Genomic DNA, 15,077 nt, shown 5'->3' with positions numbered 1-15,077 from the left:
CCTTTATGCAATGGCACTATCTTACCTTCCTTCCATTCCATGGGCACCTTTCCCACAGCCAAACTTTCATTGAAAAGCCAGGTCAAACGCACTGTCAGTTCCCTAGCACATTCTCTCAAAACTCGTGAAATACCATCCAGTCCCACAGCTTTACTGACATCCAGAGTACTGAGTATTTGAAACACTCTCCTGCTGTACCTCTAAACCTTGAACCTGCCCAATCCCTCTAGCATTAAAACCACTCCTCCAGGATGAAACACTCCAATAAAGTGTTCATTGAACAACTCCACTATGTCCTCTGCATCAGTCCCTCTATTCCCATTTGTATTCCATAATATCATTCTTCTGCAATTATTTCTCGTCCTACTGGTCACATATCTAAAAATTTCCCTAGGATTTTCTTTAGATCTTAGAGCCAATCGCCTCATATTCCAGTTTCGTCTTCCTTACCATACTAGTCGCTCTTCTGGCCTGTGTCTTATACTCTTCATGCATCTTCTCTTCACCTGTCTCTTTAATCTCTTCCATAGCCTCTTTTTCGCATGCAATTCCTGTTTAACATTGTTTGTCACTCACTTTACTCCAAATTGTGTCCTCTTGTTCACTCATGTTATACAACTTACCATTGCTACTAACAAATATTCTTTCACAATTTCCCACGCACTAATGATATCCAGGACTTCCAATTACTCCCTCCATGAAACTTCCCCAAGCTGACATCTTAGACTATTATAATCACCAGCCTTATAATTCCACATACCTTCCCATCTCTTTGATACTCCTGCATGTCTATTCATTTTCCAAATCAAAACCATATGGTCACTCTCTCCAACTGGTGGGAGAGATGTCATCTGTTATTATCAACTCTTCTGATGCTATAACAAAATCCAAAACTCTTCAAACCCTCTATTACATGTTGCCTAAGACATTTGTCCCTCAAGAATTCTAGAAATTCCATTCCCTTATTGCTACATGCATCTTCCTCTCCCCAATTTATACTACTGTAGTTAAAATCTCCCATAACAATCATTCTTCTTGTACTTGCCAAACTCAACTGTCTAAACATCTCCTGGTCCCCACCCTCTGTGCTCCTGGGTCTGTAGCAACACCCCACTAAATAACCTATCTTGCCCACCGCTAACTCACACCATATGCTTTCAAAATCATTAGTGCCACTGCCTTCCCAAGTTTCCACTCTTAGAGGACATAGGTCGTCACTTATCATAAGCAGTACTCCACCACCATGCTTTCCCTTCCTATCCTGCCAAAAAATGCTGTACCCAGCAACTTCTATTCTTGTTATTATATCCTCTTCTGTCAACCACATCTCAGTGATCCCAATAATTTTTAGCTAGGCTGATGCTATCTGCGCCACCAATTCCTCTCCCTTATTCTGGATACTCCTGGTACTAGTATAAAGCATATAAATGCCGTTGTTTCTATACCCAGCATCATCCCCTCGACTCCACTGGGCTCAGTGTTACCTGATGTCATACCCCTTCTCCTAAGTACCCATTCCCACAAGAGGCCAGCCCTGCTACCATCCACCTTGGGCATTCTAGTTTCCCTGCATTGACAAACAGACTTGTTCAGAACAGCAATCTCTCCAGATGCCTACATCCTTTTTCATTCAAATGCAAGAAGTCTCTCGCATACAATTCTTCTCTGTCCTTCAACCATCCACATTCTAATCCTCTCTTCTGACACATTCTAGGTATTATGTTATTCAATATTACTGCTCTTACCTAGGCAACATGCACACACTAACTTTCCTCGGTCTTCTTTTGTACCACCTCAAACAAGAATCTCATATCTCTCACTGCCCTATTTACACCACCACTCAAGTCATTTGTTCCCACCTCATCCACTCTTAACTACCAAAGCCACATTTTCTATCATTCCTCCTGGCAAACACTTCTCGCATCCTATCTTGAACACCACAGATCATTGAGTCCCCATACATTATACCTCTTGTCATTCCCTCTCTCCTATTGTTTCCATTCTCTCCTTTTCTAGCACTCCTATGCCACTCCCTCATTCCATCTCTCCTACTGTTTTCATTCTCTCCTCTTCTAGCACTCCCATACCTCTCTCCTGTTTCCATTCTCTCCTCTCCTATCATTCCCAAAACTCTCTCTCTCCCCTACTCTGATTTGCCTTGCATTTATCTCTTCCATTCTCCTAATCTCATCTTTCATACTTCTCCCAAGACATTCCACCTCTTCTATCTCCCTCTGCAGGTCAGTCACTCTTAATCGAAATTCACTCTCCCAAACTTTCACAGTCACTCACGCCTTCTACACTATCAACTATTATTTTCTCATTCATATTTTTTTTTCATTCTCTCCTATCACACTACTCTCCTTCCGATATTCATTTCCCGTTCCTGGAGCAACAAGGTCGGTTATTGAGATATCTACTGCATTTATTTCCTCCCACTGCCTGCACTTTACGCATACATGCACCCCCCCCCTCTCTTACAAGCCAGATATCCAATTTCCGAGATGCATATGTGCTGCAAGTACTGCATGCCACAAACTCCCTTATTATAACAATCCCGTGTCCATGAGATAATCTCTAGAGCATGAGCACTACCCAATGCTAATGTCCCAACCATTTTCTAAAGATAGCAATAATGACCAATAATATTTTCAAACCTAGCCAAGTTCAAAAGTATACAAGCATAAGAGTTTATAGTTTTCGGTCGTTAAAAACTGGAAAAATGAAATTCCTTCAAACGACAGCACAGCAAAAACAATCACATTTATGTTATTTTTATGAAAATCCAATCTTATTGAAACTTCCGTTTGCATGGCATTTAGCCAGGAAAATTTTATCAACAAGAAAAGACATCATGGACATTCAAATTCAAGATGACGTTACCTACTACTCAACTGTTGGATGGTTAAGTAGAGGTGGCATGCTAAAAAGATCTTTTTATTTATTTGAAAAGAAATAGATATTTTCATGACGGAATACGAAAATACTGTCCCACAATTATCGGATAAAAAATGGATTATGTCTCTTGCATTTATGGTAGACATTACAACTACCATAATGAACTTAATTTGACTCTGTAGGGCCAAGATAAATTACTAGCAAAACCGTTTTCTCACATAAAACCTTTTGAAGGCAAACTATGTCTGTTGAAGAAATATATGATGGAAAAAAAATCTACATCATTATATATGTTGCAAATATGCATCATATCTGGATGGATGGCAAACACAAAAGGAAACTTTTTTTTTTGGTATTATTTAAGATATGCAAAAGGAAGTTTCAATAAGATTTGTGGAATCGAAATGCTATTATTTGCACCCTTTTAATGTCACCATTGATGTCGTACCAAACCGACTATAGACGAAAATTTTGGAATTACAACACAATGAAACATTAAAGAATGCGTTTTCGTTAGAAAATATCCAAAAATTGTAAGGTTTAATCATTTTCGCAAAGATGATGGTCACATTTGGAAATTTATACATATGTGAACAAGCATTTTCTGCCATGGGTTTTAGGGAAAAAAAAAAGAAATTTTCTTCTCGACTGACTGATGAATATTTACATGCTTCGATTCAAATTTTCATCTTAAGATTATGAAGTGGATATAGATAATATGGCTAAAGGAAAACAATCACATTAAGCAGAGAGACACATATTGAGATGCATAAACTATATTACTTTGTTTTTACGTGATAATTTTTCATCGAGTTTCATATCTTGTACTTTAAATATTTTGATGTGTTTTAAGATTGATATAATAAAAATTGATAACTTAAGTATTTTTTTCACTCACTATTTTCTAAAACATTTGCAGCCCGATTATTAAAAATAAAAGTTGAATGTGGCCTGCGAGTCTGAAAAGGTTGCCGACTCCTGCACTAGAGCAATTTCACTTTGAAAGTTACCAACTATTATTAACAATAAAATAGAATAGTTTATAATTCACAGAAAATCACCAAAGGATATATATGTAAGGTACAAAACAACTATTTCATGAATGTGGTGGCAAGCTTATATTTCCGCTACGTGAGGACATTACTTCAAGAGTGGTAATTTAGTTTTATAAAGGTGACAATTTTGCAAACACCATTCAAATTATCTCTTATCCAGTCTCTCAAGAACTATTTCTCTACTTGGGTTGATGTGCACCTACAGCCTTTTCTTGCAAAAGGCTCAACTATAGCTTCCCCAGGCATGCCTAAAAAAACACTTTGGAAACTGCTAAACACATTTGTGATTGTTTGTGAATGATGTACCCAAAAATTCACTACAACTGATTTATCTGAGCAGACTAATGATCTGTCACTAGCCATAACCAAGGTGGCCACATTATGACTGGGGATCATGACCATGCATAAACTTAGGAGATTGTAAAAGGAATATTCTGTCAAGAAAGAGTATATGTGAAACTACAAGGCAGGTTTCCATGGTATGAAAACCTGCAAGGGAAGAATAGTAGTGCATGATAGTTAAGGGACATCTAGAACAAACAATATCAACTTGTATACCCAAGGGTCAAATCATCCAAGTCCTACCTCCTAGGACTTGGATTGGAGTAGCACCATTAAACATGAGCTACAAAAAAAGCTGGAGAATATATAAGAAAAGGTGACCAGGTAAAGAAAAGATTAGTAAAGAGAACTAGCCAAGCAGCCCAAAGGAAATCCCAGACTATTTTGTTGCATGGCAAGTAAGAGGAAGAATGATTATATAAAGGATAGTCTTAAGGAGTGCTAATGGTAAAACTGACAGAAGATCAAAGATTTCAGTTATTGAATGAATGCTTTACACGGGTATATCATCAAGTGAGTTTACTGTTTTGACATGCGATGTGGCAAAAGAGATGGATTAAAAGGCATATTGCTAAACTATTATTATTACATGACACCTCCAGGAAGTCCAAGGACTCATCGAGGGAGGGCACCTAGTCTACAGATCTGTCTCCAACGGCATCTACAGCCCACCACAATCACAAACATCCATTCCTAAAGCAGGATTTGAACATGTAGCCTTTTGGCTGGAGAACGGATACACTAACCGCTCGCCAACATTATATGATTACCTATCAAGAAATCAATCATAATCACGATTGATTACATATCAATTTCTTGATTAATTAATATAATCCTACAAATTCGCAAATTAAACAATTAAATCAGTTGCGATCAAAACACTGGATAAACTGAGCACTCATTTTGGAAGAGCTTCGCTTATATGGCCTCTCAAAAATCCATGAAAAAGAAGGTTATCCAGTAAGAGCCATTGTGAATTGTATTGACTCTCCCACTTATCAAATTGCTAAATTTTTTTCATGTTCATTTACTGCCCTTACAGACATTCTAGATCATTCACCAAAAATTCGACACATTTTCTTGAACAAATCAAGGATATTCAAATCAAAGAGTCTGACTTGTTAGTCAGTTTTGATATTGTTTCCCTTTTTACCAATATTCCATTAGCTGACATTGTCAACTTACTATATGATGATTACCCTCTGAATATTGCAAAAGATTTTTGAATTTGTTATACATTCAGTATATTTCAGCTGGAAAAACAATCTACAAACAAGTTGAAGGTACTGCCATGGGTAGCCCTCTGTCTCCACCTTTCGCAAACTATTTTTTGAAACATCTGGAAGACACCTTTGTTTTCATCCATTCATTATGTCAAAAATGTCTTTGCTATTTGGCCACATGCTGAAGAGGAACTTACCACATTTCTACAATAGATAAATAGCCTTCACCCACACATTCAGTTCACTATGGAAAAAGAAAAATATGATAGTTTACCATTCTTGGACATCTTTACACACACATTCTCTGGTACTTTGTCAACAAGTGTCTATTGAAAACCCACTTTTACTGGCAGATACATTCAAAGTCTGCTCATCACACCACTCAAAAAATTGGTATTATCAAATCATTAATTAATAGTGCACATAAGGTGTGCTCCTCCCCATTAAGCTTACAACAAGAACTTTTCGCTATAAAAAAGTTAATAGAATCTAATGGTTACAATCCTAATCAAATCCAGAAGATAATTGACCCCTATGTTCCAACACCTCAGGATTCTTCAACAAACTGCAGAGTTCCAATCCCTTACATTTCAGGCATCTCAGAACCTATTGGCAGAATTTTGAAGTATCATCATCTTATTCCCACATATTTTCCTATCAACAAAATTTCTCAATTGTTGCCACCTACAAAAGACAAACTGGCACCGCTACCATAGCTGGTGTTTTACCAGATACCATGTAAATGTAATTTATCATACTTTGGACAAACAGGCCATTCTGTGGAAAAAAGAATATCAGTATTATATCGAATACATGAAACCCCATAAGTCTGGTCTAGCACAACATAGCATTGACACTAAACATAACATCCTGTGGTATATAAAGCTTGTCTTATCTACAGATGCAGGTTTAAATATGAATGCCTTTTTAAAGGCCTTCATAGTTTTTTTACGAATTATTTAATATTTTATCAATATTAATCTTCTGGCACGCAGCAACAATTTAACTGGTAATCCAGACTGTTCAGTGCTTTGTATTCCATTTCTTTAACTGTTTGTTCTACGCTGATGATGTGCTGTTAATTTCAGTACGAAATTTCCCCATGAATGTTCTCCTTCAGCTGTTGGATTCTGGGGCTTGTTCACATATACCTTTTCAGGTAACCCCATGGGAAGAAATCAGATCTGGAGAATGTGATGGCCAATTAATTGCAGATCTTCAAAATTATTTGCTTGCCAAAAATGTGCCTTATGAGTTCTGTTGTGGCTTGATTTTGGTTTGTTGTGAACTTTTCCATGATTAATTTCTCAAATGTTTCTTAGAATACTTGGGGGAAAAAAAAAAAATATATGGACCTTGTAGAAGCAAAATTTTCCATCTTATGAAATTGAATTCGCCGAAAACTATAGGATAGTTTTCGGTGAATTCAATTTCATAGGATATCAGATTGTTTTCAGTATTTATTGTAAATCAGGTTTATATTTATCAATTGTTTTTTGGGAATTGTGGATGACAGTGCCCATCTCTTCTTCTGGTAAAATATTCAATACAGCAGATGTGTCAGGGGCAGTTGGAAAGTTTAACTTACTTTCAGTGGATCCCGAGTATCATCTTTGAGATCCCAGTTAAAGTAAGGAAAAGGTTGCGAATGTACAACTCCAAACATCCCAATGATATGTGCATTTTTTGTAACACAGTATACTAAGTTGTTATAATATAGTTAAATTTTGAGATCTTTAATAAAATTTTTAAAGATCCAAGAATATTTGTTTCTTTACATTTGTGTATATTTTGTTGCCAGTTTTCTTTAGATAATTCTCCTTGATTTAGTATGTTATATTTAGCAGGATGATATTTTCTTATTCATGTTTTGTTTGAAATCATGTTGAATGCCATTCATTTTTAAAAGTTCAGATCCAATGTGATGTTGACCTCCTCTCTTATGAGCACTGCTTTCAAAACCTTCATATTCTTATACTGTAGAATGTTTCATATGTTAAATGGGATAAACCTTAATTTTTTTCTTATTTCCTTGATTGGATTATTACTTTTAGATATGAAATTCATTATTCTAACATCTTTTAACTTTTGCTAAGAAGTCTGTCCAAAACTAGAGCTCAGGATAGTTGGAAAAAATTGCCATATAAGACCCATTTCAAAATTAAGGACAAAAATTGAAAATTTGGAACATGCTCAGGCAGCCTTTTTTTCAGTCAGTCCTGTCTTAGAGTCTTTTCACCCTCTGTTTTATTTATCCTGTATCTTGGAAATTATTTTGCACTGGACCTCTTGGCTAATGAATTAACACTGCTGTTGATTTATTGGTTGTTGGAGTAGGGAAGGAGGAGAAGACAGGAGATTCTTTCACCCACTTTCAGAGAGCAATTTTTTAAAATCATCCCCAGGTACATAAGATAGGCCATAAACCTATATCTCAACAGTACTGTATGTAAGTAGTGGTTAGGGGGATACAAATAAAGCTTTCTCTCTAATCACATTCCAAGTGATAATGGAACAGATCTCTCTATCCTGATAATTAAAGATGGAGGTAATGCAGAGATCCTTCTTTATCAGTAATCTTCTGCAGTTGACTGTAAATTTGGTCTTCAATTTTGCTAACATTATTACATCAATCTCCTTAATTATTCTGCCCTTCTATTACTACTACAGATAAAAGAATATCTAGAGTACCTTTTTACCATAAAATCTTGAAGTATACCACATGATTCTCTTTTGGATTACTGTTATTTAATTTATATATTGATGATATATGAGGGTGGTCTGAAAAGTTCTCGGCCCCAACCATAGATGGCAATACTATCAGCAAGATTTTTTTTCCCTAAGTTGATACATCTGTCATAAGGATCCATGTGAAATTGTGAGTCATTCTGTCAAGTGGTTTGTTTTATACAGCTTTCTGAAGCAAAAGTGTTGTCTGTAACCCCTTGAAATGGACAAAATTGAGTATCGTGGTTATAAAATTAGGGTTCCCATGGAATGGAAAGAAGGTAAGATAGTCCCATTGCATAAGGGGAGCAGCAGACCGGAAGTGTCTAATTATAGACCAGTTTGTATGTAATCAGTAGTTAGTAAGATCTTGGAGAAAGTAGTGAAGGACCATATACAGCATTGGGCAGATGAGGGTAATGTTATCTGTGAGAGTCAACATGGATTTGTGAAGGGGCACTCTTGTTTTAGCAATATGCTAGCCTTTTATAATAAAGTTACAAGAGCATTAGATGAAGGAAAGGCACAGACTGCCATTTTCTTAGACTTAGCGAAGGCATTTAACAGGGTGCCACATGATAAGCTGATATTTAACACGTTCGCTGCCATGCTACTTCGGCATAGTCTGTTCCCGTACGCCGAGCAATTTCAGAATATCTGAAATTGCTCGGCGTACGGGAACAGACTTCTTCAAGTACGGTAATCTTGTTGCTGGTGGTAAGCATCATACGAGTATACTCGTAGTTGGCTTGTGCAGAGAATCTATGAGAATACACAGTTTTAATGCTAGCTCCACAAGCCAAGCATTTTCACTTTTTCAAGGTCACTACAGTAATCTCGTTGCCGGCAGTAAGCGTCATACGAGTATACTCTTAGCTGGCTTGTGTGGCTGGTTTACCAACTAAGAGTATACTCGTAGTTGGCAGCGTACATGTTAAGTTGCAGCATATGGATCTGGATGTCAGATTGGCTGTCCGATAGGTATCAGAGAGTTGTGTATGGTGGGGCAGTTTCAAGGAAGCAGAGAGTTACAAGTGGGGTCCCACAGGGGTCAGTACTAGGGCATATTGTTTAATCTTTATATCAATGACATTATCAGTGGATTGCAAGGGGATATTCAGTTGTTTGCAGATGATGCGAAGCTGGGAAGGATTATTAGTAATAGTGCAGATGCGGCAGCCCTGCAAGTGGATTTGAATAAGCTAGATAGATGGGCAAATGAATGGGGGTGTCGGTTTAAAGCAGTAAAATGTAAGGTCTTGAGGTTTTGGAAACATCGATGGGACACTGCATACTCTATGGAAGGAGTTATACTAGAGAAAGTAGGGGAGAGAAGAGATCTGGGGTTGTTGATTGATAGAAACCTGAAATTTAGGGGACATATTGCAAAAGGTAACACAGAGGATTGCTCTAATAATGAGAAGGACACTAACCTGCAGAGATAAAACAGTTATCATTCCAGTGTATAAGACCCTGATCAGACCACACTTGGACTATCATTCTCAGATTTGAAGTGGATAAATTAACTGTGGAAAGGGTATAAAGGCGAATAACAAAGATGGTTTCAGGACTGTACAATGATAGTTATGAGGATCGGCTGAGGGAATGTGGACTGCAGAGTTTGGTGGATAGAAGGAGAGGTGATATGATTGAGACTTTTAAACTGTTGAGGTGGTTACAGGGTTGACACTGGGGAGTTCTTTCGCTTGGTTGAACAGCAGGAAGGAGTGATGACAAGAGGCCATCCCTGGAAGTTACAAAAGGAAACTGTGAGCAAGAGGGCAAGGAGTTGTTTCTTTGTATGGAGGGTAGCTGAACCATGGAATGCATTGCCTGATGGAGTGGTGAGAGCGAGAACGGTCAATGAGTTCAAGGAGTGGTATGATACTGTTTCTTAGGGAGGAACCTCCCCTCGATGAGTCTTGATAGACCGTGTTCCTTAGGAAAGACCTCCCACGACGAGTCTTTTGACTCCATGGAGGCCTGAATAATAATAAACATTTGTACCTTTAATTGTATACATGTTAAGTTATTAATTTAAATAAACAGTTATGCTAGAAAACTGTTTTTTTAGTACATTACATGACAAAAGGTCTCATCACAGGAGTCTACACAACCCACATTACTTGGCCACAATGCAATCCATCTACTGCCACTACTAGTCTCAATTTTATCTGTTACTAAGGCTGATTTGCCTGGATACAGGATGAAGAAACACTTCTACTCCATATATAAAAAGGTGCACCTTAAATTGAGTCCAAATAATTTCAAACCTCATGAACATAAATTGTGCACTGCTGTTTTTTCAGTACAGAAAGTTTGCAAATTCCATTTGCAAACTTTCTGGAAAGAAAAATTGCAGCCTGTTATTGTTATCTATGATCTAGAGACCAAACATGGAATTAAAGTTACTACAGTAAGGCCTCTAAAATCAAGGAGAGCAACTCATTAGGATATGAATGTCTTGAAGACATGTACAAACATCCATGCCAGAATGGGGTTTGACCTATATTGGTTTGGTAAGTGAAATTGCTAGCCAACCTGGCAAGATAAAGAAACAAAGTTGCATATGCAGGTACAAAATGTTCTGGAAGCTATTAAAAAAAAGAGAAAGCATGACTATTAGCAAGACTAAGCAATAGGATTAACTTCATGTAATTAGTATAAGAATTTAAGTGAAGTAAAACACATCAGCAGAAAAATAGAAAATCAAATATGAACTACACATCAATTCTTGAAATAGAAAGAACCACCAGAAGATAGCAGGAGCAGATGATATTCAAACTGAAATATTCAGATGGAGCAATGTAAAAGTTTCATCATTCCAATGTTGCAAAAGGTTTACTTGTATATAACTGCAGTACAGTACTCAATTTTAAAAGAAACTGGCAAAAGGAATTTCCTTAAATGTTCCAGTTACACACACAAAACATACTTGATAAGTTGCTAAGACAAGTTGAAAATAACAATCCTTAGGTTCTTCCAAAACCTATGACAAGTAAGTAGTCAGGAGCATAAGATTCCTATTTTGGTTTTGTCCATCTCCAAAGCATGTAATGAACACTTCTACTCCATATATAAAAAGGTACACCTTAAATTTAGTCCAAATTTATTATGCATATTTTTATATTGCAAATCAGTTAGCTGTGATGATTTGATGGTCAATCAAATTGTACACTCAAGCCATCTTTCAATTTTAACTGTTAGACTACATGTGACAGCAGTCAATGAATGTGATAAATTTAATATCTCTAGTAGCATCAAAGATATATGCAATATAAAAAAAACTTAGTGTTAACACCATTCCCCAGGAAAAAACACTTAGTGAAAGAGTAAAATTATTTATGCAAATTTTTACATAATAGAAATGCTAAGGTGTTGAGTAGTAATAGCATTTCATGGTATAAACAGCAAGAGAGGAAACAAAATTTATTGAACTTACTAATTTTTATTTATGAAGACCCAAGTCAATTATAACTAGTAAATCTGATTAAATACTTCTAATTATCAGATTTTAGAATAGGATTCTAACAAATTTTGAAAGAAAAGTGTATAAAATGTTTTATAAAAAAGTGTTGAAAGTGTATAAAATTATAAAAAAAAAAAAAAAAGTTAATCTTGGCCCAAAGAGATTACCAAAAAACTAAAACCTCATGTCAAACCATTCAGGATATATGTCCATAAAATTCACAAATCTAATACCTGCCCCATTCATCTGATAGTTGACAGCCCTGTTTACAAACTGAAAAAAATTTATCCAAATTACTTTCTGTTTGGGCCTTCAGATCTTTTTAACCAGTGCCTACCTTTATATTACATAAAATAACGCATACACCATATTCCTCCTGCAGTCATCACCAACATTCCCATTCCATTCATTTTAGACAAATTATGGACCATGTTATAAATAATAATTTATTATTTCCTATGCCTATATATATAGCCTACTTTAATTTAGCAGCACCTTTTTTTTCCAATGGCATTGACTTTTTTACTCTAAATCTTAGAGCATTACTGATGTGTTATAAAACTAACATGAAGAATAATATAGGAGGAAAATTCTGATTTTTTTTTTTTTTTTTGGATGCTGTTTGCTGTCTCCTTATCCCAGTGATATGCATTCATCTGCTGTTAAAGGGAGGGGATTTTGGAAAAGTGGGACAATTATTTGAAAAAAACATTTTTTATATATATATATATTATTATTAAGGGTGGGTAGAAAGCAGTTTGTGGGGAGAATGATCTGAAAATAGAAACTTTTTGGGGAAAGAGGAAGGATCAATATGAAAAAGGCCAGAAGTGGAGTTTAGGTCACAAATCTGACCAATAGGAGATAACACAAGTACACCAAAGGCAGAAACACCAAGCCTCTACTTCCCCCATGAGTTCCGAAGATGCACTGTCTGGGTAAGTAAAAGGGAGTAACCCCGTTACTCCCATGCCCGACCTTTTCCTATAAATCCTTCCTCTTCCCCAAAAAAGTTTCTATTTTCAGATCCTTCTCCCAAAGCACTCTCTACCCACCCTTAATATCATATAAAAGGTTTTTTCAAAAAATTCCCTCACATTGCTTTATTTTCCCAAAACCCCCTTGTCTTTAACCTTTAACAGCCTGTTAGCAGATGAATGCATATTGCCCGGATAAGGAGGCACCTTTTTTGGATGTTGTTGTTGGCTATGTCTGAATTTTCATCCTATATTAGTTTTATAACATCAGTAATGCCCTAAGACTGAGTAAAAGAGGCAATAACATTAAAAAAAGGGCACTGCTAAACGAAAGTAGACTATATAGCCATGAAAAATAATGGTTTATTTAGAGGAGTAACATGGGAATTTTCCCAGAAATTATACCTATAATTTTTAATTTTCCAACACTTCGACCTTCATATATTAAAGGTCACCTGGAGTACACACACACACAGTATGCTAAAGAGACCAATGATTTGATCAACAGTTATTCTACTGGCCTGACCTCTAGTGAAAATAAAATAACATCAAAATAAAATAACTACATCAAAGCTATATTCTATAATATTTAAGACAACATCAGGGAAACATTCCTTCATATAGATAATTTTAGTACAGTAAAAATGATGTCCTAATTTAACATGACAATTGTTATATTAGATTTAAGATCTTGGATTATCTATGGTCCTATTTATAATTGTCTTAGGAAGAAAGGTTAAGTGGGTAGAATATGTGCCTTCCATATTCTTGATATTTTTAGACAATCATTATTGTTAAGATTAGGGTGATTGATAAGAATCTCACAGGCCTTCTTAAATTTACATTCATACCATGTTTTGGTGTGATGGAAACAGGTGCTTTTACAGTCAATTCTATGTAAAATGTTCAGGGCATGATCAGAAAGGCCAACTTGACCATAGTTATTATATTTAATGTGGTTATGTTCCTTTCTTCTGATAGGAATTGTGCATCCTGTTTCCCTTATATGGGGCAAATTACAGGTGCAGGGTGGGCCAGCAGTGGGAGTGAATCCTTGTATGCGTTGAGTAAGGTCTAATTTTGCAGGAGTTTTTAAAGGTTGTATTTCTGTTTATTTCATCTGATATCCCTTTAATGTATGGAATGGTATAGTTTTTATTGACGTGTAGTTTATTTTTAAGCGAGGTTTTTACAGAATTTCGTTGATAGTATTTTGGCTGTAGCCATTTTTAGGAACGTATTGCTGATGATAACTCTTAAGTTATCAGCAATACCTTTCATGCCCTGAACAAATAAGTGTTCAAACCAATTTTATAAAGCTAAATATGTTTAAAATTTAAAGATTAATACTTAATACGTTACGCATTTTTGTTTATCGCAGTCAGGAATTGTGATACAAATATTCAAACCAACTGCTTCTTGTTTATGGAACTGCAACGGGTACAAAACGAGATATCATGATGATTAAAAAATGTCGCAAAACTAAATGCTCGATTTTCAACCTTTCCTCGATTAACGTGGGAGGTAGAATAGTATAAAATTAAGTTACTAACATTATATCCTTGTTTGGAAAATGTTTTAAAAGGAATTGTTGCATTTCCATTTCATCACTGTGAGGTGATTTAATTTGCACTAAAATATTTCATCGAATCGTATATTATTCATATCAATCTAGACCACAAAAAAACAAACAAAAAAAATAGGAAAATAAATCACGAGCCGCTTGATGAAGAAAACCATTTATTGATTAAATATACAATATAATATATAACACATAGTTCTTACCATCAGAAAATTCCTCTTTGAAATAAACAGACGGTTCTGATAATACCGTAACAATAAACGAAAGAATAATTATTTTCATCATATTTACTTCCGATCAAAAACTACAAAAATGGTCAAAATATACAATATAATATATAACACATATAACACAGTTCTTACCATCAGAAAATTCTTCTTTGAAATAAACAGACGGTTCTGATAATACCGTAACAATAAACGAAAGAATAATTATTTTCTTCATATTTACTTATGATCAAAACCACACACTACCAGCACTCAGAAAACCCAGGCGCTACAGCGTTGCTGTCAGAGAATAAATCTGAAATTGCTAGCCACGTGGTGGTCGACAGCTGGAGCTCTATCATTGGTTAAGATTCTCCCTCCAATCGCTGTTCACCACGCCAAAATGATTCACGTGGAAACATTTACTGCTCTTTTACGTGTATAGGAAGAAACAGTGGCTATGAAATAATGTGGATATGTTGTTCATGGAAGTAAGGACCTACATTAAAAGAACTATAGCATTTAAGCCAAACATAATCACTATAAGGTAATAAAGAAAGTTGCCCGTAATGAGACATAAAAATGAATTTATTAAATT

General features: G+C 35.8%; 1 protein-coding gene across 2 annotated transcripts in view; it reads right to left on the bottom strand.

The window, feature by feature from the left end:
- Calr (calreticulin) overlaps nucleotides 1-14,793 on the bottom strand; it is a 49,419-nt gene extending 34,626 nt beyond the window's left edge. The window contains exon 1 of one of the 2 annotated variants that reach the window (XM_090414504.1): nucleotides 14,636-14,793. In XM_090414504.1, coding sequence (XP_090270630.1) covers nucleotides 14,636-14,717 — 82 coding nt within the window. In that variant the 5' untranslated portion in view covers nucleotides 14,718-14,793. Of the gene's footprint in view, nucleotides 1-14,476; nucleotides 14,579-14,635 lie in introns of those variants that run through there. The other variant, XM_090414505.1, reaches the window with a different exon arrangement.
- Nucleotides 14,794-15,077: the final 284 nt, after the last annotated feature.

The sequence above is a fragment of the Typopeltis vanoorti genome, chromosome 25, assembly GCF_054136105.1.
Source record: "Typopeltis vanoorti isolate ZY-2024b chromosome 25, IOZ_Tvanoo_1.0, whole genome shotgun sequence".
In the NCBI taxonomy this organism is placed as follows: domain Eukaryota; kingdom Metazoa; phylum Arthropoda; class Arachnida; order Uropygi; family Thelyphonidae; genus Typopeltis; species Typopeltis vanoorti.
The sequence above is the reverse complement of the archived record's forward strand: the minus strand, read 5'-3'. Positions and strand labels throughout refer to the sequence as shown.